Source organism: Hyla sarda, chromosome 3 (genome assembly GCF_029499605.1).
Source record: "Hyla sarda isolate aHylSar1 chromosome 3, aHylSar1.hap1, whole genome shotgun sequence".
Lineage (NCBI taxonomy): Eukaryota > Metazoa > Chordata > Amphibia > Anura > Hylidae > Hyla > Hyla sarda.
This window is the reverse complement of record NC_079191.1, coordinates 161220409-161245598: the sequence shown is the minus strand read 5'-3', so window position 1 is coordinate 161245598 and position 25190 is coordinate 161220409. Positions and strand designations below refer to the sequence as shown.

Sequence of the window (25190 nt, the reverse complement as noted above, 5' to 3'; positions counted from 1 at the left end):
CATTTAGGAAGCCCCTATGGTGCCAGAACAGCAAAAAAAAAACACATGGCATAGCATTTTGGAAACTAGACCCCTCGGGGAACGTAACAAGGGATAATGTGAACCTTAATACCCTACAGGTGTTTCACGACTTTTGCATATGTGAACATTTTTTATATTTTTTTTACCTAAAATGCTTGGTTTCCCAAAATTTTTACATTTTTAAAAAGGGTAATAGCAGAAAACACCCCCCAAAATTTGAAGCCCAATTTCTCCCGATTCAGAAAACACCCCATATGGGGGTGAAAAGTGCTCTGCTGGCGCACTACAGGTCTCAGAAGAGAAGGAGTCACATTTGGCTTTTTGAAAGCAAATTTTGCTCTGGGGGCATGTCGCATTTAGGAAGCCCCTATGGTGCCAGAACAGCAAAAAAAAAACACATGGCATACCATTTTGGAAACTAGACCCCTCGGGGAACGTAACAAGGGGTAATGTGAACCTTAATACCTGTCACGATGCCGGCTGGCAGGTAGTGGATCCTCTGTGCCAGAGAGGGATTGGCGTGGACCGTGCTAGTGGATCGGTTCTAAGTCACTACTGGTTTTCACCAGAGCCCGCCGCAAAGCGGGATGGTCTTGCTGCGGCGGTAGTGACCAGGTCGTATCCACTAGCAACGGCTCACCTCTCTGGCTGCTGAAGATAGGCGCGGTACAAGGGAGTAGACAGAAGCAAGGTCGGACGTAGCAGAAGGTCGGGGCAGGCAGCAAGGATCGTAGTCAGGGGCAACGGCAGGAGGTCTGGAACACAGGCTAGGAACACACAAGGAAACGCTTTCACTGGCACAATGGCAACAAGATCCGGCGAGGAAGTGCAGGGGAAGTGAGGTGATATAGGGAAGTGCACAGGTGAAGACACTAATTGGAATCACTGCGCCAATCAGCGGCGCAGTGGCCCTTTAAATCGCAAAGACCCGGCGCGCGCGCGCCCTAGGGAGCGGGGCCGCGCGCGCCGGGACAGGACCGAGGGAGAGCGAGTCAGGTACGGGAGCCGGGGTGCGCATCGCGAGCGGGCGCTACCCGCATCGCGAATCGCATCCCGGCTGGAAGCGGAATCGCAGCGCCCCGGGTCAGTGGATCTGACCGGAGCGCTGCAGCGGGGAGAGTGTAGCGAGCGCTCCGGGGAGGAGCGGGGACCCGGAGCGCTCGGCGTAACAGTACCCCCCCCCTTGGGTCTCCCCCTCTTCTTAGAGCCTGAGAACCTGAGGAGCAGACTTTTGTCTAGGATGTTGTCCTCAGGTTCCCAGGATCTCTCTTCAGGACCACAACCCTCCCAGTCCACTAAAAAAAAAGTTTTCCCTCTGACCTTTTTAGAAGCTAAGATCTCTTTGACAGAGAAGATGTCCGAGGAGCCGGAAACAGGAGTGGGAGGAACAGATTTGGGAGAAAAACGGTTGAGGATGAGTGGTTTAAGAAGAGAGACGTGAAAGGCATTAGGGATACGAAGAGAAGGAGGAAGAAGAAGTTTGTAAGAGACAGGATTAATTTGACACAAAATTTTGAAAGGACCAAGATAGCGTGGTCCCAACTTGTAGCTAGGGACACGGAAGCGGACATATTTAGCGGAGAGCCATACCTTGTCTCCAGGGGAAAAAACGGGAGGAGCTCTTCTTTTCTTATCCGCGAACTTCTTCATGCGTGATGAAGCCTGTAAGAGAGAATTTTGGGTCTCTCTCCATATGATGGAAAGGTCACGAGAAATTTCATCCACAGCGGGCAGACCAGAGGGCAAGGGGGTAGGGAGGGAGGGAAGAGGGTGACGGCCGTACACCACGAAAAATGGGGATTTGGAGGAAGATTCAGAGACTCTGAAGTTATACGAGAATTCGGCCCATGGAAGGAGATCTGCCCAGTCATCCTGGCGGGAGGAAACAAAATGTCGCAAATAATCACCCAAGACCTGGTTAATTCTTTCTACTTGTCCATTGGACTGGGGATGATATGCAGAAGAAAAATTTAATTTAATCTTGAGTTGTTTACAGAGAGCCCTCCAGAATTTAGACACGAATTGGACGCCTCTATCCGAGACGATCTGCGTAGGCAACCCGTGAAGACGAAAAATGTGTACAAAAAATTGTTTAGCCAACTGAGGCGCTGAAGGAAGACCAGGAAGAGGGATGAAATGTGCCATTTTGGAGAATCGATCAACGACCACCCAAATAACAGTGTTGCCACGGGAAGGGGTAAATCAGTAATAAAATCCATACCAATCAGAGACCAAGGCTGTTCGGGGACAGGCAGGGGATGAAGAAAACCAGCGGGCTTCTGGCGAGGAGTCTTATCCCGGGCACAGATAGTGCAGGCTCGCACAAAGTCCACAACATCCGTCTCCAGAGTCGGCCACCAATAGAAGCGGGAGATGAGTTGCACAGATTTCTTGATGCCCACATGACCTGCGAGATGGGAGGAGTGACCCCATTTGAGGATTCCGAGGCGTTGGCGTGGAGAAACAAAGGTCTTTCCTGGAGGAGTTTGCCTGATGGAGGCAGGAGAAGTGGAGATCAGGCAGTCAGGTGGAATGATGTGTTGCGGAGAGAGTTCAACTTCTGAGGCATCCGAGGAACGAGAGAGAGCATCGGCCCTAATGTTCTTATCGGCAGGACGAAAGTGAATCTCAAAATTAAATCGGGCAAAGAACAGAGACCACCGGGCCTGGCGAGGATTCAGCCGTTGGGCAGACTGGAGGTAGGAGAGGTTCTTGTGGTCGGTGTAAATAATAACTGGAAATCTTGATCCCTCCAGCAGATGCCTCCATTCCTCAAGTGCTAATTTAATGGCTAGAAGCTCTCGATCCCCGATGGAGTAGTTCCTCTCCGCCGGAGAGAAGGTCCTAGAAAAAAAACCACAAGTGACAGCATGCCCGGAAGAATTTTTTTGTAGAAGAACAGCTCCAGCTCCCACTGAGGAGGCATCAACCTCCAATAGGAAGGGTTTGGAAGGGTCAGGTCTGGAGAGCACGGGAGCCGAAGAAAAGGCAGACTTGAGTCGTTTAAAGGCGTCTTCCGCTTGAGGAGGCCAAGACTTGGGATCGGCATTTTTTTTGGTTAAAGCCACGATAGGAGCCACAACGGTAGAAAAATGTGGAATAAATTGCCTGTAATAATTGGCGAACCCCAAAAAGCGTTGGATAGCACGGAGTCCGGAGGGGCGTGGCCAATCTAAGACGGCAGAGAGTTTGTCTGGATCCATTTGTAGTCCCTGGCCAGAGACCAAATATCCTAGAAAAGGAAGAGATTGGCATTCAAACAGACATTTCTCAATTTTGGCATAGAGTTGATTGTCACGAAGTCTCTGAAGAACCATACGGACATGCTGGCGGTGTTCTTCTAGATTGGCAGAAAAAATTAGGATATCGTCCAGATATACAACAACACAGGAGTATAACAGATCACGAAAAATTTCATTAACAAAGTCTTGGAAGACAGCAGGGGCGTTGCACAGGCCAAAGGGCATGACCAGATACTCAAAGTGTCCATCTCTGGTGTTAAATGCCGTTTTCCACTCATCCCCCTCTCTGATGCGGATGAGGTTATAGGCGCCTCTTAAGTCCAATTTAGTAAAGATGTGGGCACCTTGGAGGCGATCAAAGAGTTCAGAGATGAGGGGTAGGGGGTAGCGGTTCTTAACCGTGATTTTATTAAGACCGCGGTAGTCAATGCAAGGACGTAGGGAGCCATCTTTTTTGGACACAAAGAAAAATCCGGCTCCGGCAGGAGAGGAGGATTTACGGATAAAGCCCTTTTTTAAATTTTCCTGGACGTATTCAGACATGGCAAGAGTCTCTGGGGCAGAGAGAGGATAAATTCTGCCCCGGGGTGGAGTAGTGCCCGGGAGGAGGTCGATAGGACAATCATAAGGCCTGTGAGGAGGTAGAGTCTCAGCTTGTTTTTTGCAGAAAACATTCGCGAAGTCCATATAGGCCTTAGGGAGACCGGTTACTGGAGGAACCACAGAGTCACGGCAAGGGTTACTGGGAACCGGTTTTAGACAGTCCTTGGAACAAGAGGGCCCCCAACTCTTGATCTCCCCAGTGGACCAATCCAGGGTTGGGGAATGAAGTTGAAGCCAGGGAAGTCCAAGGAGAATTTCCGAGGTGCAATTGGGGAGGACCAAAAGTTCAATCCTCTCGTGATGAGATCCGATGCTCATTAGAAGGGGCTCCGTGCGGAAACGTATGGTACAGTCCAATCTTTCATTGTTTACACAATTGATGTAAAGGGGTCTGGCGAGACTGGTCACTGGGATGTTGAACCTGTTGACGAGAGAGGCCAAAATAAAATTTCCTGCAGATCCAGAGTCCAAGAAGGCCACAGTAGAGAAGGAGAAGGCAGAGGCAGACATCCGCACAGGCACAGTAAGACGTGGAGAAGCAGAGTAGACATCAAGGACTGTCTCACCTTTGTGCGGAGTCAGCGTACGTCTTTCCAGGCGGGGAGGACGGATAGGACAATCCCTCAGGAAGTGTTCGGTACTAGCACAGTACAGGCAGAGGTTCTCCATGCGGCGTCGTGTCCTCTCTTGAGGTGTCAGGCGAGACCGGTCGACCTGCATAGCCTCCACGGCGGGAGGCACAGGAACAGATTGCAGGGGACCAGAGGAGAGAGGAGCCGAGGAGAAGAAACGCCTCGTGCGAACAGAGTCCATATCTTGGCGGAGCTCCTGACGCCTTTCGGAAAAACGCATGTCAATGCGAGTGGCTAGGTGAATAAGTTCATGTAGATTAGCAGGAATTTCTCGTGCGGCCAGAACATCTTTAATGTTGCTGGATAGGCCTTTTTTAAAGGTCGCGCAGAGGGCCTCATTATTCCAGGATAATTCTGAAGCAAGAGTACGGAATTGTACGGCATACTCGCCAACGGAAGAATTACCCTGGACCAGGTTCAACAGGGCAGTCTCAGCAGAAGAGGCTCGGGCAGGTTCCTCAAAGACACTTCGGATCTCCGAGAAGAAGGAGTGTACAGAGGCAGTGACGGGGTCATTGCGGTCCCAGAGCGGTGTGGCCCAAGACAGGGCTTTTCCAGACAGAAGGCTGACTACGAAAGCCACCTTAGACCTTTCAGTGGGAAACAGGTCCGACATCATCTCCAGATGCAGGGAACATTGGGAAAGAAAGCCACGGCAAAACTTAGAGTCCCCATCAAATTTATCCGGCAAGGATAGGCGTAGACCAGGAGCGGCCACTAGCTGCGGAGGAGGTGCAGGAGCTGGCGGAGGAGATGACTGCTGAAGCTGTGGTAGTAACTGCTGTAGCATAACGGTCAGTTGAGACAGCTGTTGGCCTTGTTGCGCTATCTGTTGTGACTGCTGGGCGACCACCGTGGTAAGGTCAGCGACAACTGGCAGAGGAACTTCAGCGGGATCCATGGCCGGATCTACTGTCACGATGCCAGCTGGCAGGTAGTGGATCCTCTGTGCCAGAGAGGGATTGGCGTGGACCGTGCTAGTGGATCGGTTCTAAGTCACTACTGGTTTTCACCAGAGCCTGCCGCAAAGCGGGATGGTCTTGCTGCGGTGGTAGTGACCAGGTCGTATCCACTAGCAACGGCTCACCTCTCTGGCTGCTGAAGATAGGCGCGGTACAAGGGAGTAGACAGAAGCAAGGTCGGACGTAGCAGAAGGTCGGGGCAGGCAGCAAGGATCGTAGTCAGGGGCAACGGCAGGAGGTCTGGAACACAGGCTAGGAACACACAAGGAAACGCTTTCACTGGCACAATGGCAACAAGATCCGGCGAGGAAGTGCAGGGGAAGTGAGGTGATATAGGGAAGTGCACAGGTGAAGACACTAATTGGAATCACTGCGCCAATCAGCGGCGCAGTGGCCCTTTAAATCGCAAAGACCCGGCGCGCGCGCGCCCTAGGGAGCGGGGCCGCGCGCGCCGGGACAGGACCGAGGGAGAGCGAGTCAGGTACGGGAGCCGGGGTGCGCATCGCGAGCGGGCGCTACCCGCATCGCGAATCGCATCCCGGCTGGAAGCGGAATCGCAGCGCCCCGGGTCAGTGGATCTGACCGGAGCGCTGCAGCGGGGAGAGTGTAGCGAGCGCTCCGGGGAGGAGCGGGGACCCGGAGCGCTCGGCGTAACAATACCCTTACAGGTGTTTCACGACTTTTGCATATGTAAAAAAAAATTTTTATTTTTTACCTAATATGCTTGGTTTCCCAAAATGTTAACATTTTTAAAAAGGGTAATAGCAGGAAATACCCCCCAAAATTTGAAGCCCAATTTCTCCCGATTCAGAAAACACCCCATATGGGGGTGAAAAGTGCTCTGCTGGCGCACTACAGGTCTCAGAAGAGAAGGAGTCACGTTTGGCTTTTTGAAAGCAAATTTTGCTCTGGGGGCATGCCGCATTTAGGAAGCCCCTATGGTGCCAGGACAGCAAAAACAAAAACACATGGCATACCATTTTGGAAACTAGACCCCTCGGGGAACGTAACAAGGGGTTAAGTGAACCTTTATACCCCACAGGTGTTTCATGACTTTTGTATATGTAAAAAAAAAAAATTTTTTTTTTACCTAAAATGCTTGTTTTTCCAAAAATTTTACATTTTTAAAAAGGGTAATAGCAAAAAATACCCCACAAAATTTGAAGCCCAATTTCTCCCGAGTACGGCGATACCCCATATGTGGCCCTAAACTGTTGCCTTGAAATACGAAATATAGGGAAGTGCACAGGTGAAGGTACTGATTAAAACCCATGCGCCAATCAGTGGCGCACCGGCCCTTTAAATCGCAAAGACCCAGCGCGCGCGCGCCGGGACAGCACAGACGGGGAACGAGTCTGGTAAGCGGGTCGGGATGCGCATCGCGAGCAGGCGCATCCCGCATCGCGAATCGCATCCTGGCTGGGTACATTATCGCAGCGCACCCGGTCAGCAGGTCTGACCGGGACGCTGCGAACAGGAGAACGCTGTGAGCGCTCCGGGGAGGAGCGGGGACCCAGAGCGCTCGGCGTAACAGTATGGAGGGAGAGTTGCACTTTCATTTCAAGGAACCGAGCAGCAAAACCACACACAGAGCACGAGTGGTGCCTTTCTGGAAGAAAGCAGCAAATGCTTTTCTAATCCTTAATTACAGTTATTATTTCAGACCAATGAGAATGTATCGCAATGCACACAATTTTATACAGAATCAGATTACATCAGGCTTAGGGCACACATATGCAACTGTATGCCCATACACATACACACCTGCCATTGTAAAAAAAAAAAGTATACCTTGTGATATATTACTACAGAGTACATTATATATTCATTCCAACTTCTATACAGATATTTCTAGGCTTTGTTCATGTGCGGCATTGATATAGTGGTAACAGCACAATTTTACAGATTTTTCCTAAATTGCTGTAAAATTAGTGCAAGGTTATGCAAATCTAGCTATCATTTTGTTATTTTTACTGCGATTTTGAATAATAGGGTTTAAAATTGTCATATAGTCAACGCTGCAAGTGAACACAGCCTAGGTGCATACAAACTGAAAATAAAGGAGAACTGCGGCACAACATTTTTACAGCCCCTGTACTCGGGCTGCAAAAAAAAAAAAAAAGAAACACTTTATATAACCTTCCTACGTTCCCCTGTTGCACAGATATCGGCGTCCCGGTCCTCCAGTGCTGGTCTTCTTCCTGGTTCCTGGGCTCGGTGATTTATTCTGCACTCAGCGTATCGCCGGCCGCAGCGATGTCCCGTCTTGGCCAGTGATAGGCTGAGCGCACTGTCATGTAAAGGAGCCCGGGCAGCAGGGAGAAGGAGGGGCCAAGACTCCTTACATGACAGTGCGCTCAGCCTATCACCGGCCAAGGCAGGACATCGCTGTGGCTGGTGATAAGCTGAGCACAGTATGAAGAAGACCAGCACTAGAGGACCGGGACACAGATATTGGCACACCGGGGTAAACGTAGGAAGGAAAGTTAACCCCTTAAAGGACTCAGCCCATTTTCACCTTAAGGACGCAGCCAATTTTATTTTTGCGTTTTTTTTTCCTCCTCTCCTTCTAAAATTCATAACTCCTTTATATTTCCATTTCCAGACCCATATGATGGCTTGTTTTTTGTGTGACCAGTTGTACATTGTAAGGACATAACTCATTTTATCCTTAAATTTATGGTAATTTAAACGCAAATTATAATTTTTCTAATTTGGGGGGGCTTCATTTTCGCGCTGTACACTTTACGGTTAAAAAAAATACATGTTTTCTTTATTCTCTGGGTCAATATGATTAAAATGATACCCATGGTTAAATGCTTTTCTATTGTTGTACTGCTTTTAAAAATCTCAAACTTTTTTTTACAAAATCAGTATGCTTAACCCCTTAAGGACCGAGCCCTTTTTCACCTTAAGGACCGGAGCGTTTTTTGCAATTCTGACCACTGTCACTTTAAACATTAATAACCCTGGAATGCTTTTAGTTATCATTCTGATTCCTAGATTGTTTTTTCGTGACATATTGTACTTTAACTTAGTGGTAAAATTTTATGGTAACTTGCATCCTTTCTTGGTGAAAAATCACCAAATTTTGCATTTTTCTAACTTTGAAGCTCTCTGCTTGTAAGGAAAATGGATATTCAAAATATATTTTTGTTTGGGTTCACATATACAATATGTCTACTTTATGTTTGCATCATAAAATTTATGAGTTTTTACTTTTGGAAGACACCAGAGGGCTTAAAAGTTCAGCAGCAATTTTGAAATTTTTCACAAAATTTTCAAACTCGCTATTTTTCATGGACCAGTTCACGTTTGAAGTGGATTTGAAGGGCCTTCATATTAGAAATGCCCCATAAAAGACCCCATTATAAAAACTACACCCCCCAAAGTATTCAAAATGACATTCAGTAAGTGTATTAACCCTTTAGGTGTTTCACAGGAATAGCAGCAAAGTGAAGGAGAAAATTCAAAATCTTCATTTTTTACACTCGCATTTTCTTGTAGACCCAATTTTTGAATTTTGAAAGGGGTAAAAAGGGAGAAAATTTTTACTTGTATTTGAAACCCAATTTCTCTCGAGTAAGCACATACCTCATATGTCTATGTTAATTGTTCAGCGGGCGCAGTAGAGGGCTCAGAACGGAAGAAGCGTCAAATGGTTTTTGGGGGGCATGTCACCTTTAGGAAGCCCCTATGGTGCCAGAACAGCAAAAAAACACACATGGCATACCATTTTGGAAACTAGACTCCTCAGGGAACGTAACAAGGGGTAAAGTGAACCATAATACCCCACAGGTGTTTCACGACTTTAGCATATGTAAAAAAAATTATTTTTTTTTTAACTAAAATGCTTGGTTTCCCAAAAATTTAACATTTTTAAAAAGTGTAATAGCAGAAAATACCCCCCAAAATTTGAAACCCAATTTCTCCCGATTCAGAAAACACCCCATATGGGGGTGAAAATTGCTCTGCTGGCGCACTACAGGTCTCAGAAGAGAAGGAGTCACATTTGGCTTTTTGAAAGCAAATTTTGCTCTGGGGGCATGTCGCATTTAGGAAGCCCCTATGGTGCCAGAACAGCAAAAAAAAAACACATGGCATACCATTTTGGAAACTAGACCCCTCGGGGTACGTAACAAGGGGTAATGTGAACCTTAATACCCTTACAGGTGTTTCACGACTTTTGCATATGTAAAAAAATTTTTTTATTTTTTACCTAATATGCTTGGTTTCCCAAAATGTTAACATTTTTAAAAAGGGTAATAGCAGGAAATACCCCCCAAAATTTAAAGCCCAATTTCTTCCGATTCAGAAAACACCCCATATGGGGGTGAAAAGTGCTCTGCTGGCGCACTACAGGTCTCAGAAGAGAAGGAGTCACATTTGGCTTTTTGAAAGCAAATTTTGCTCTGGGGGCATGCCGCATTTAGGAAGCCCCTATGGTGCCAGAACAGCAAAAAAAAAAAACACATGGCATAGCATTTTGGAAACTAGACCCCTCGGGGAACGTAACAAGGGGTAATGTGAACCTTAATACCCTACAGGTGTTTCACGACTTTTGCATATGTGAACATTTTTTATTTTTTTTTACCTAAAATGCTTGGTTTCCCAAAATTTTTACATTTTTAAAAAGGGTAATAGCAGAAAACACCCCCCCAAAATTTGAAGCCCAATTTCTCCCGATTCAGAAAACACCCCATATGGGGGTGAAAAGTGCTCTGCTGGCGCACTACAGGTCTCAGAAGAGAAGGAGTCACATTTGGCTTTTTGAAAGCAAATTTTGCTCTGGGGGCATGTCGCATTTAGGAAGCCCCTATGGTGCCAGAACAGCAAAAAAAAAAAACACATGGCATACCATTTTGGAAACTAGACCCCTCGGGGAACGTAACAAGGGGTAATGTGAACCTTAATACCCTTACAGGTGTTTCACGACTTTTGCATATGTAAAAAAAAATTTTTATTTTTTACCTAATATGCTTGGTTTCCCAAAATGTTAACATTTTTAAAAAGGGTAATAGCAGGAAATACCCCCCAAAATTTGAAGCCCAATTTCTCCCGATTCAGAAAACACCCCATATGGGGGTGAAAAGTGCTCTGCTGGCGCACTACAGGTCTCAGAAGAGAAGGAGTCACGTTTGGCTTTTTGAAAGCAAATTTTGCTCTGGGGGCATGCCGCATTTAGGAAGCCCCTATGGTGCCAGGACAGCAAAAACAAAAACACATGGCATACCATTTTGGAAACTAGACCCCTCGGGGAACGTAACAAGGGGTTAAGTGAACCTTTATACCCCACAGGTGTTTCATGACTTTTGTATATGTAAAAAAAAAAATTTTTTTTTTTACCTAAAATGCTTGTTTTTCCAAAAATTTTACATTTTTAAAAAGGGTAATAGCAAAAAATACCCCACAAAATTTGAAGCCCAATTTCTCCCGAGTACGGCGATACCCCATATGTGGCCCTAAACTGTTGCCTTGAAATACGACAGGGCTCCAAAGTGAGAGTGCCATGCGCATTTGAGGCCTAAATTAGGGATTGCATAGGGGTGGACATAGGGGTATTCTACGCCAGTGATTCCCAAACAGGGGGCCTCCAGCTGTTGTAAAACTCCCAGCATGCCTGGACAGTCAGTGGCTATCTGGCAATACTGGGAGTAGTTGTTTTGCAACAGCTGGAGGCTCCGTTCTGGAAACAGTGGCGTACCAGACGTTTTTCATTTTTATTGGGGAGGGGAGGGGAGGGGGGCTGTGTAGGGGTATGTGTATATGTAGTGTTTTTTACTTTTTATTTTATTTTGTGTTAGTGTAGTGTAGTGTTTTTAGGGTACAGTCGCACGGGCGGGGGGTTCACAGTAGTTTCTCGCTGGCAGTTTGAGCTGCGACAGAAAATTTGCCGCAGCTCAAACTTGCAGCCGGATACTTACTGTAATCCTCCGCCCATGTGAGTGTACCCTGTACGTTCACATTGGGGGGGGGGGGGGGAGAAACATCCAGCTGTTGCAAAACTACAACTCCCAGCATGTACGGTCTATCAGTGCATGCTGGGAGTTGTAGTTTTGCAACAGCTGGAGACACACAGGTTGTGAAACACCGAGTTTGGTAACAAACTCAGTGTTTTGCAACCAGTGTGCCTTCAGCTTTTGCAAAAGCTACAACCCCCAGCATGTATGGACAGCGGAAGGGCATGCTGGGTCTTGTAGTTATGCAACAGCCGGAGGCATACTACATTGGCTGGGGATGCTGGGGATTGTAGTTATGCAACAGCTGGAGACACACTGGTTTACTACTTAACTCAGTGTGCCTTCAGCTGTTGCAAAACTACAACTTTCAGCAGTCACCGACAGCCAACGGGCATGCTGGGAGTTGTAGTTATGCAACCACCAGATGCACCACTACAACTCCCAGCATGCACTTTAGCTGATTGTGCAAGCTGGGAGTTGTAGTTATACAACAGCTGAAGGTACACTTTTACATAGAAAGAATGTGCCTTCAGCTGTTGCAAAACTACAAGTCCCAGCATGCCCATAAGGGCATGCTGGGAGTTGTGGTGGTCTGCCTCCTGCTGTTGCATAACTACAGCTCCCAGCATGCCCTTGTTGCATGCTGGGAGCTGTTGCTAAGCAACAGCAGGAGGCTGTCACTCACCTCCTGCTGCTGCTCCACGATGCCGCCGCACAGGTCAGTCCCTCGTCGTCTCCACCGCTGCTCCTGGGGCCCCGATCCCAACAGGGACGCCGGGGATCGGGGTCCCCAGCACCGGGGGTCGTCTTCCCGCACCTGCTCACGTCCTCCGGAAGAGGGGCGGGGCGGGTTGCGGGAGTGACACCCGCAGCAGGCGCCCTGATTGGTCGGTGGGTAATCCGGCCGACGAATCAGGGCGATCGTGAGGTGGCACCAGTGCCACCTCACCCCTGCTGGCAATGGCTGTTCTCACTGGAGACCCGATTGACCCGGAATCTGCCGCAGATCGCTGGACTGAATTGTCCAGCGATCTGCGGCAATCGCCGACATGGGGGGACATAATGACCCCCCTGGGCGATATGCCGGGATGCCTGCTGAACGATTTCAGCAGGCATCCGGCTCCGGCTCCCCTCCGGCTAGCGGTGGGGGCCGGAAATGCTCAGGGCGTATGGATACGCCCTCGGTCCTTAAGGACTTGGAAACGTGGGCGTATGGATACGCCCTATGTCCTTAAGGGGTTAAAATTGCCCTATTTGACCACCTCTAACTTTCTTATTTTACTGTATTCAGGAATTTGTGAGGGCTGATTTTTTTTGCACCATGATCTGTAGTTTGTTTTGGTACTAGACTTGCGTATATGTGACTTTTTGATGGCTTTTTATGGAAAAAAAAATAGCAGTTTGATGTGACAAAAGAGCAGAAATTGTTGCCTTTTTTATTTATTTATTTTTTTTATTTTTACGCCGCTCGCCGTAGGGGATCATTAACATAAGATTTTTATAGTTTGGACATTTACGCAAATATGTTTATTATTTATAGTTTTTGACGCTATTATGTATTAATATGGGGGGGATAAGGGTGATTAAAAACTTTATTGGGGTAGGGTATTATTCACATTTTTTTTTAACTTTTTTTAAAAAACTTTTTTTCACATTTATTGTACACTTTTTTTAGTCCACATAGGGGACTATTTATAGCAATCATTAGATTGCTATGTCCTATGTATAGCACTGAACAGTATTAGCAAAGATCAGTATTATCTGCGTTCTTCTGCTCTGGTCTGCTGGAAGGCAGATCAGTGCAGAAGACCCCAGGAGACAGATGCAGGCAAGTGAGGGGACCTCTGTCCGCCATCTTGGCTGATCTGATCCCCGCGGGCGATCAGATCAGCCATTATAAGTGCCGCAGATGCCGTGATCTGTATTGGTCACGGCACCTGAGGGGTTAATGATGTCCGCCATTACCAGCGGGTCCGCGGCTGTCAGAACAGTACCCGCCGGGAATGAAGCGAGCGCATCTCCTGCGCTCGTATCACGTGCGCTAAGAGGTGCTATGCAGTGCTGTACATGCTGTGCAAGTTTGATTTTTTTTGTTTTACAGCCCGGGCACAGGGGAAATGAAAAAACGCTTTTGCCGCAGTTCTCCTTTAAAGCTTTGGAACTCATCTATTTCCATTACTGAATGGGTCAGCCACAGACATAAACATTTATCATCTGACCAAAGGATAAGTGATAATTGTTTATTGTGAATAAATCCCTTTAAAAGAAACACACAGTATCTTTGGAAGTTGTCTAGAGCAGTGGTTGCCCAAATCAGTCCTCGGGCCCACCAACACACCAACTTTTTTCCGGTTACTCTATTGGACTAGAAAAGGGAAATATTAAAATCCTGGACTGTTGGTAGGCCTTGTGGGCTGGGGTGGGAACCTCTGGCCTAGAGTGTCCATGGATTACATAGTAAGCTTATCGATTTCAATGAGCACCACATACATACAACTTCATTTTGTTACAGGTACATAAAGAACTTAGCATAAAGATTCCCCTAGTGATGTTAGCTGATCATTGAGGGTGTGTTCACATGTTCATGTTTTTAACCCCTTAAGGACGCAGGACGTAAATGTACGTCCTGGTGAGGTGGTACTTAACGCACCAGGACGTACATTTACGTCCTAAGCATAACCGCGGGCATCGGAGCAATGCCCGTGTCATGCGCGGCTGATCCCGGCTGCTGATCGCAGCCAGGGACCCGCCGGCAATGGCCGACGCCCGCGATCTCGCGGGCGTCCGCCATTAACCCCTCAGGTGCCGGGATCAATACAGATCCCGGCATCTGCGGCAGTTCGTGATTTAAATGAACGTTCGGATCGCCCGCAGTGCTGCTGCGGGGATCCAATCATTCATAACGCCGCACGGAGGTCCCCTCACCTTCCTCCGTGCGGCTCCCGGCGTCTCTTGCTCTGGTCTGTGATCGAGCAGACCAGAGCAGAAGATGACCGATAATACTGATCTGTTCTATGTCCTATACATAGAACAGATCAGTATTAGCAATCATGGTATTGCTATGAATAGTCCCCTATGGGGACTATTCAAGTGTAAAAAAAAATTTAAAAAAATTTAAAAGTAAAAGTAAAAAAAAAAGTGAAAAATCCCCTCCCCCAATAAAAAAGTAAAACGTCCGTTTTTTCCTATTTTACCCCCAAAAAGCGTAAAAAACATTTTTTATAGACATATTTGGTATCGCCGCGTGCGTAAATGTCCGAACTATTAAAATAAAATGTTAATGATCCCGTACGGTGAACGGCGTGAACGAAAAAAAAAAAGTCCAAAATTCCTACTTTTTTAATACATTTTATTTAAAAAAAAATTATAAAAAATGTATTAAAAGTTTTTTATATGCAAATGTGGTATAAAAAAAAAGTACAGATCATGGCGCAAAAAATGAGCCCCCATACCGCCACTTATATGGAAAAATAAAAAAGTTAGAGGTCATCAAAATAAAGGGATTATAAACGTACTAAGTTGGTTAAAAAGTTTGTGATTTTTTTTAAGCGCAACAATAATATAAAAGTATATAATAATGGGTATCATTTTAATCGTATTGACCCTCAGAATAAAGAACACATGTCATTTTTACCATAAATTGTACGGCGTGAAAACGAAACCTTCCAAAATTAGCAAAATTGCGTTTTTTATTTTAATTTCCCCACAAAAATAGTGTTTTCTGGTTGCGCCATACATTTTATGATATAATGAGTGATGTCATTACAAAGGACAACTGGTCGCGCAAAAAACAAGCCCTCATACTAGTCTGTGGATGAAAATATAAAAGAGTTATGATTTTTAGAAGGCGAGGAGGAAAAAATGAAAACGTAAAAATTTAATTGTCTGAGTCCTTAAGGCCAAAATGGGCTGAGTCCTTAAGGGGTTAATTGCAATTATTGAATTCAAAGCCAATTCCCAGCTTTGTATTAAATGATTAAAATTAAAAAACCTGTATGTGTGAACATAACCTAAAGGTCCTAGAAGTGAGGAACACCTACCTATCCCCACACCTGCTTTAATTTATCAGAGACACTTCTAACAAAATCAAGACTTCCAAACATTTATAAATTGGAGCACTTTTTACTTGTTTTTATTTTTCCTACGTTGCAAATCAAATTCTGTCCCTAGAATCTGTTAATATTCTTGACACATGATAACTGAGTGAATTTTAACCTAACTACAATACAGCATACATAAAACTCAAAGCAGCAAATATCTTCTTAGCTGTAAATCCCTACAAGTCTTTACATGTCCTAGAGGTTTTCAAAAGAATTAAACATATATAACATATAAAGGATTAAAAAGGTAAAAGCATTCCACATCATGCCTTCAGAATTTTCAAACTTTGTCAAATTGTAATATACTGTAGCATACATAACATACAGTCCTGTAACATAATGCAATACATATAGATGTGAGGTCTTATAGCATAGATTTGAAAAAGCTGCAAAGTTGTTGTTTTTTTTTAAAACTATTGTACAGAAATGTATGTTACTTTTTTCAAGTGACTTTCATAACTTTTTCCATCCACAGAGCCATGTGAGGGCTTGTTGGTTTCATGACCAATTTTACTTTGTAATGGCTCCTTTAACTTTACCATAAAATGTATGGTGCAACCCATAAAATATTTTTTGGCAGGAAATTTTAAATTTTTGTTGCAATTTTGCAACTTTTGAAGGGTTATTGTTGTTACGCACAGCCCTTTACGGTAAAACTGGTACATAGGTTCAAACGATTAAAATGATACCCATCTGTACATAGTTTTTTTTTTTTTTTTTTTTTAATTATCGTACTTCATACAAAATAGGTATGCAGAGTAAAATGACCCTTTTCCTACCCCTATAACTTTTTTTTATTATTCCGTTGTGATCTGTAGCTTTCATTGGTACCATTTTTGCTTTGATGGGACTTTTTGATCACTTTTTATTTTATTTTTTATTATTTTTTATATATGAGGTGACCAAAAATCAGCATTTTTTGCATTTGTTTTGTGTGTCATTTATCTTGTATCAAACATTATATTTTGGTAGTTCGGACAATTCTGAATATGGCAAAGTCAAATGGCAAAAGGGGGTGATTTTGATTTTTATTAGGGGAGGGGCTTTTATATCATTTTAATGATTTTTTATTTTACACTTTCTAAGTCCTGATAGGAACTATTATATGCAATCATTGGATTGCATTCTCTGCATAGCATTGTACAGTGAGATCAATGCCCTAGTGAAACACCCTCTCTCTGTGGGCAGGTTGGGAGGGTAAAGAAGACTGTGGCAGGGATGACAAAAAGGTAGAAAAGTAGACCCAAGTAAATGCATTAGCAATGTAAACTTATGAATTTAAGTATTAGGCTAATTTGATCTTTGTTTGCTAATGGTGTAGAACCAAGTCTTAGGGGTATTCCCATCATAACATTTATGGCATATCCACAGGATGTACCATAAATGTCTAATAGATGGGGGTCTAGCATATATCTTCAGAATGAGGATCCCTGGCCCTGTCCAGCCTGTTTGCTGCTGCCAGATGTCTTTGGGAAGCCATAAACAGCCAAACAGGCTTTTTTTTTAATATCATCAAGTAATGTTCATGGTCACAGTATACATTTTTTTTATACCTACCGATATCCATTTGAAGGAACAATTCCCCAAAGGTCCAAGCCATCCTCTGTTAATGTTCCAGTCTAGCAAAAATAATATGGACAAGAAAGGAGTTTCAAGTAAAAGAATAATAAAAATATGTACATATGTATTGGTGGACAAAATTGTACACTTGGTTTAAAGGGGTATTCCCGTCAAAAGCATCTTATCCCCTATACAAAGGATAGGGGAAAAGAGGTCTGATCCTGGGGGGCCCACTGCTGGGACCCCTGCTATCTCCCCCAGCACCCACATTCTATGCGGGGCTGCTTCTCCAGTTTCGGAAACTTCTGTGTTTCCCGGACTGTAGACGTGACGTCATGCCACGCCCCCTCATGACGTCACACCACGCCCCTCCATTCTTCATGTCTATGGGAGGAGGCCCTCCGCAAACAGACATCTTATCCCCTATCCTTTACATAGGGGATAAGATGCATTTGGCTAGAATACACCTTTAATGTGATTATTCATAGCTCTTGAAAAATGTAGTGAAGAAATACTACAGTATAATACACATCAATGTTTAAATACATATAATCCATCCTGACAAAATACTTAGCAACTTTATTTTTTTTTTATGTTATGAGGGCAGCCATATTACTTTTGTACTGACCTGTTAACATCATTTAGATGTAGGTTTTACAACAGAACATAACAGTCAGAAGCTGACTCATTGACTCGGATTGAAAATTGCAAATGTGTCAAGATTTGCAATTGCACCAAAAAAAAAAATCTTATAGGACTCCCACCACATTTACTTTACTATATTTTCGGAGGGGTTTGTAAAGGGGCAAATTCTGGTGCACATTTAAGCTAACTTATAGTTTGTCATAACTTTAGATGCACCAGATGTATCAGTCAACCCGATAATTAGACATGAGCGAATCGGCCGATTCGGCAAATTTTCTGAAATAATACTGTTATTCAGTATGACATGCAGATTACAGGCATTGCTATTAGAATCACTTCCGCAGAGCGTCTGGATGTGGCAGCAGTGTTGGGAGACCATATGGAGTCCCAGCTGAAGAGATTAGAGAGATTGTTTTATGTCATTTTAATTTAATTAAATTAGAATTTATTAAAAAAATCTTTTTTTGAGGACCCATTCTGGTGAGCATCGAGCTGGTGGTCCACTGTGAGGCGAGCTACCACCTGTTCCAGTCCCTGCACCCCCCCCCCCGACTGTCTTACTCTGTGTGGAGCTGCGAATGTTTCATTTAATCAGTAATGGTTCATTGTTATAGCTTCAGCCTGTTTAATTGGATTCTTGTGGTAATTCTAGAGGTTATATCTGATGACGACTAGAGGAGTGAATTTGAAAAAAAAATGTGATTTGATTTGCTCATCTCTAGTGAGGACCCATTGAAGGGAAAGTATGGTGCAAGCAGCCGCAATAGTTCCAGCTCAAGTAGTGTATAATTGCTGCAGTGTAAACTATTGAAAAGCTCTTAATTGTATCTTAGAATTGAGCTGGCAGTCTGCCGTGAGGCCAGTTACCGCCTGTTCCAGCCCCTGTCTCTCAGCGCACCCCCATGCTCTGAGTGTCCACTTGAAAAGGGAGGGACTGCAGTACCAGCAACTTGGATAGGAGCACAATCAGCTTCTGTGCCATTTGATAAGTGGGCGCATAAAGCTAGAAGTGGCTGCAGTGAAAAAGCTCGTACTTGTATATTAAAATCGAGCTGGTGGTCCTCCTTGAGGCGAGCTACCACCTGTTCCAGCCCCTGCCTCTCAGCAACACCACCCCTCCAACTGTGAAAAAGTGTGAGTGTTTCATTCAATCATTTATGGTTCATTGTTAACGCTCCAACCTGGTAATTCCACAGGTAATATATGACGACAACCATAGGGCCTCACAATTCAAAAAGATTGAAGATATTTTTTTAAATTGAAGATTTTGATTCGATTCACAAGTGTAATGTCCCGGGTGCCCGAAGAGTTTACTTTGAACTAATACTGTATGACCACAAAACCCATTCTAACAAGAAGTCACATGGCGGCACAATGAAAGAGCCTAGTGGTGGCAACAGCCCGACGAGACTATAGGGCCTCACAATTGAAAAGATTAAAGATATTTTGTAAGATTTTAATTGAAGATTTAAAATAGATTAAGATAAAGTTTAATTTAATGTGTTAGCAGAATGAGGAGACCACATGGCCATGGTGTGTCTGGGTCCTTTGACTCATCTTCCTCATCACCCTGTAGCTCCACAGACTGCTCCTGCTCCCTGTCAGATGACTTTAAAAACCACCAATTTTGAAAAACCTGGCCTGTGCTCCACTGTCATCCTCCCCCTCCAGTTCAGCTCCCACAGGGCTCATGTTGCCTCAAGATGTAGACAACACGTCTCCAGTTCCCTGACCAGCCATTGTTTCCAACACGTGTTGTAGGTAATGAAGCAGTGGAATGACATTGTTCATCCCGTAATCCTGGCAACTGACTGACTAATAATGTGGCTTCCTCAAAGGGCCTGAGCAAATGCCAGGTGTCAAGTTTGAGCTGCCACTGGTTGACATTGAAGTTACACAGTGGAGTCCCCCTATCCATTTGGATCATCAAGAAATCTGTGATGGCTTTTCCAACGTGCGGAAACATTGCAAATCAGACAATGTTGGGGGGGGGGGATACCGTTCTGACGTTGCAGCTCAAGGAGGGTGTTCTTTGTTTCCTTCTCATTGTTAGGATGTCTTGCAGATGAACCGCTTGACAACCAGATTGAACACTTGTGCCATGCAGGGCGCATGGCTCAGGCTTCCTTGACACAGCGCAGACAAGATGTTCTTCCCGTTGTCAGTCACCATGGTTTCCATTTCCAGTTTTCTTGGAGTACTGCATGATTTGATTTCTTGATGAATGACACAGCCTGAAGGAGGACAATGCACTCCAGTACACTTAAAACAGTATTTGTCTACAACACCAGCAGGTGTGTACTTTTGGGGCGCCTTTTACAGTAATTAGGCCCTTCAGACTAATAGGAACAAAATCATACACCACATTTGTACGCACAGGATACACTTAATAGAGGACAATACGCTCTACCACTCAACCTGTATTAGGCACTAATAGCAGGGGATCATGGCTTTTAGTGCTCTGCTCACCCTAACTGGCTAGATACTATTAGCTTTTCAGTTGTTGTACACACCAGTGCTGCAGCACACAGTCGCTTTGTACTACACCCAAAATTGCACACTTTCTCTCAATCTCACTCCCTTCCCTATCAGAGCTTCTAGGCTGGATTTGGGCTTGAGGTGAATTGCTGCTGTAAAAATGGAACTATGGAATTTGTAGTTGAAGGAAACTCCAACAGGAAATAGTTCACAAAAGGCTAGCCACAGCATTATGGTAATCTCAAAACATAGCCATTTAGCCCCAAGACAAGCACAGATCCTTCCTTAATCATGTCCATTAGTGTCTGGCAGGTACGTACTAAAATCTCCTTATGGTGGATAATCCCTTTAAATATGCTTAATATAAAAACCATGATGTAAATAATGGGCATATTTGATGAAAGCATAATTGTTATACAGGTTAAATTATTTTACTATGTACAGTTTAATAGTGTGTGACCATGGTTTCAAATAAGCTCAAAGCAAAACAAAAAAGGGGGAGATTTATTATTGTCGTAAGAGGTTTTTTTTTTGTTTTTTTTTCCTTATATTTGGCGCATGAAAGTTCTTATTTGTGACTTTTGGCTGTAAGCCATTTTTGGATCTTGCCACTGAAAAGTGAAAATTTAATTTTTGTAACAGATTTTCAAGTGTAAAATCCACACAAAAATTCTCAAACCCCTCAAAAACACCAATATACACCAGCCAAGACCTGGCTTACAAAACTGCCTCTGGGACGGGATGTGACCAAAAAACATCAATTTTGGGGTTTAGTATGTATATGTATATATATATATATTTTTTTTTTTTGTATTTAATTTTTTTTTTTTTTTTGTGTACGCCAATTGCTGTGCAGGATCAGGAACATCATTTAATAATTTGGCCAATTATGCATGCAGGGATACCAAATATGTTTTTGTGTTTTTTTTTTTTTTTAAACAGTGTTTTATTTGAAAATAGGGTGATTAAAATTTTTATTAGGGGGACATTTTTTTATTTTTATTTTTAAACTTTTTTTAAACATTTTTTGCTCCCCTAGGGGCTTATCATAAGCCATCAGTAGATGGCTTACATAGATCAATGCAATGCTATTGCATTACAGTGATCTATGTTGTCTGTGCTCGATTGCTAAGGGCTGCCTAGGGCAACCTTAAGCAATCGCCAATCCACTGAGCATCGAGAGGGATAGAAAAGTCCCAGTTCTTCCACAGGAACCAATCAGCTGCACGCAATTACATCGCAGAGCTGAAGATGGGTGCCCAAAAAATGTAGTCAGTGATTGCTATTGAGCATGGCTGTTAACCATTATTAATGACAGACATTGGAGCCAGCTACTGGAAAAGGTCAGCTGCTGATAGCAGCGGGTATCTGCCAGTTATGATGTGGACCTGTGCCATATTCCTCTCATCCGACCCATGTCATACTAGTACGCAATAAGTTGGGAAGGGGTTAAACAAGCTGTTAGTTGCCTGGGTTATTGCATGTTCATAAAACCACTTTAAAACTATTTAAAAGGGGTACTCCAATGGAAATTAATATTTTAAATCAACTGGTGTCCGAAAGTTAAACAGATTTGTAAATGACTTTATTAAAAAATCCTAATCCTCCCAGTACTTCTCAGCTGCTGTATACTACAGAGGAAGTTGAGTTGTTCTTTTCTGTCTGTCTACAGTGCTCTCTGCTGACACCTCTGTCTATGTCAGGAACTGTCCAGAGCAGGAGAGGTTTGCTATGGGGATTTGCTTCTACTCTGGACAGTTCCTGACACTCCGGACAGTTTCTGACACTGAAAGAGAGCACTGTGGTCAGATAGAAAACAACAACTAAACTTCTTCTGTAGTATACAGCAGCTGATAAGTACTGGAAGGATTAGGATTTTTTAATAGAAGTAATATACAAATCTGTTTAACTCTCCGGAGCCAGTTGATATTAATTAATTTATTTTTTTCCCCCCACCGGAGTAACCCTTTAAATGCATTTCTATGTGACCCTAGCAGTGTTAGAGCTCCTAGGCAGTGTTATACACATTTTGAGGCTTTATTCATTGCCGATTTGCGGAGAACCTGTTTGCCATGAACAAAACTTTGTTGGAAAGTTTGGAAAACTAAAAGGCTTTTAAAAGGTTTGTTTGACTTCTAATAAAAATATCTGCAGTGAGATAGGTTAAACTGTAGTCTTTACTATAATCAAGATATTAACTTGTAATCCATAGTCATTTACTAATAGCACAATTCTAATCTCAAGCTATATCTATTCATTGTCACTACACGCAGGTCCATAACAGTACCTTATCAAAGCAGAACAGGTTCACAGTTCCACAAAGGTTAATACGTTGAGGACTAATACAGAAGATGCCGGATTTCTCAAGTCTCTTCTGAGCATAGATTACTCCTGCTGTAAGAGCTGCTGGAAGAGCAGGAGGAACTGCAATAGTGATGACATCTAGAGCTTTCTTCACAATTTCTCCAGCTTCAGCCTAGTCCACAGAAGAGAAATAAAATAGGATTTAAAAAGGTTTCCAATTGGGGAAATATTGGATACATTCAGAATATTGGATCAACAGAATAGTTTCCTTGTACCATCATATTTGGTCACATGATATTAACCCCTGAAGGACCAGACCAATTTTATTTTTGCGTTTTTTTCCTCCTCCTAAAAATCAGAACTCTTTTATATTTCCATCCACAGACCCATATGAGGGCTTGTTTTTTGCATCACCATTTGTGCTTTGTAATAACATTACTTATTTTACCATAAAATGGACGGCGCAAGCAAACAAATATTATTTATGTGGGAAAATTGAAAAGAAAACCGCAATTTAGCAAATTTTCGAAGGTTTTGTTTTCACGCTGTACACTTTACCGTAAAAATTACATGTTTTCTTTATTCTGTGGGTAAATACGATTAAAATGATACCCATGTTATATGCTTTTCTATAATTGTACAGCTTAAAAAAAAAATCTCAAACCATTTTAACAAAATCGGTATGTTTGAAATTGCCCTATTTTGACCACCTATAACTTTCTCATTTTTCCGTATATGGGACGAAATGAGGGCTAATTTTTTGTGCCATGATCTTAAGTTTTTATCAGTACCACTTTTGCCTAGGTTTTACTTTTTATACATTTTTTATAAACATTTTTGGGAATAAAATGTGACAAAAAAGGAGCAATTTTTTATTTTTTTTATTTTTTTACATTTACGCCGTTTACCTTACTGGATAATTAACTATATATTTTAATAGTTCAGACTTTTATGCACGTGGCAATACCAAATATGTGTATTTTTTTTTAATAGCTTTTTTGGGGGTAAAATGGGGAAAAACTGACGTTTTACCTTTTTATTGGGGGAGGGGATTTTTCACATTTACTTTTTTTTTTACTTTTTTTTACACTTTAACCCCTTAAGGACCACGGGTTTTCCCATTTTTGCACTTTAATTTTTTCCTCCTCACCTTTTAAAAATTATAACCCTTTCAATTTTGCACCTAAAAATCCATATGATGGCTTATTTTTTGTGCCACCAATTCTACTTTGCAGTAACATCAGTCATTTTACCCAAAAATCTATGGCGAAACGAAAAAAAAAATCATTGTGCGATGAAATTCAAGAAAAAAAGCCATATTTTAGTTTTGGGGGCTTCCGTTTCTACGCAGTACATTTTTCGGTAAAAATTACACCTTATCTTTATTCTGTAGGTCCATATGATTAAAATGATACCCTACTTATATAGGTTTGATTTTGTCTTACTTCTGGAAAAAATCATAACTACAATATACGTATAATTTATACGTTTAAAATTGTCATCTTCTGACCCCTATAACTTTTTTATTTTTCCGCATATGGGGCGGTATGAGGACTTATTTTTTGCGCCGTGATCTGAAGTTTTTAGAGGTACCATTTTTGTATTGATCGGCCTTTTGATCGCTTTCTAGTCATTTTTTCATTATATAAAAAGCGACCAAAAATACGTTATTTTGGACTTTGGAATTTTTTTGCGCATACGGTTTAATTAATGATATAGTTTTATATTTCGGACATTTACGCATGCGGCGATACCACATATGTTTATATTTATTTTTATTTACATGATGTTTTTTTTATGGGAAAAGGGGGGTGATTTGAACTTTTATTAAGCAAAAGGTTAAATCACATTTATTAACTTTTTTTTACACTTTTTTTGCAGTGCTATAGCTCCCATAGGGACCTATAACACTGCACACACTGATTGCCAGCACTGTTCACTGCAAAGCCATAGCTTTGCAATGATCAGCATTATCGGTGGTCGAATGCTCAAGCCTGAGGCAGGTAAGAGGACCTCCGCTCGTGTCCCAGCTGATCGGGCCATTGTCGTTAAGGGGTTAAAATGACCACCTGGTAAAAATGTTGTTTTCTTGAAATACATGTCCACAGAAGCTGCCAGGAGTAGAACAACAGCAGTCAATATATTAGTAAATATATGTAAGGGGTTGGAGCAGCCCCTTAAAATAGTTTTAGTGATTTATTCTATATTTTCCTCAAATGGAAAAAATATAAAAAAAGGGGTTTAAAGTCTTATCTACTTAACTACAGAAAACAGCAACAATTCACCGCTCAGCTTTCCTATTCCAATGAGTACTGGTAAAGTAAAAGGTGAGCTGTTTTTGGTTGCTGTGGGCAAAGGCTCTTCAATTTTTCTCTTACACATTTTGATAAATCAGGGCCACTAAGCAAGTTTTACCACATGAAAAATAGTGTAAACATTCCATTTTAAAATCAATGATGAAGCTAAAAAGTATAAAAACAAAAACAAGCCTTTATAGGGCTGTGTATATGGAAAAATATAAAAACTTCAGGGCTTGGTTGTAAAGAAGTTAAACTAAGTTTTAAACACTTTATGACACAGCAAATTTTGATTTCTGGCCCCTATCATAGGCCATCATTAACTGGGTAACATAGATCAATGTAATGCTATTGCATAACATTGATCTATGCTATCTGGGCTCAAT

At 43.0% G+C, this 25190-nt stretch overlaps 1 protein-coding gene across 1 annotated transcript in view; it reads right to left on the bottom strand.

Moving 5' to 3' along the window:
* ATP13A4 (ATPase 13A4) overlaps positions 1–25190 on the bottom strand; it is a 130570-nt gene that overhangs the window by 37364 nt on the left and 68016 nt on the right. The window contains exons 12-13 of the mRNA XM_056565395.1: positions 22491–22679; positions 17078–17139 (exon numbers count right to left, since the gene is read on the bottom strand). Coding sequence (XP_056421370.1) covers positions 17078–17139; positions 22491–22679 — 251 coding nt within the window. The remainder of the gene's footprint in view (positions 1–17077; positions 17140–22490; positions 22680–25190) is intronic.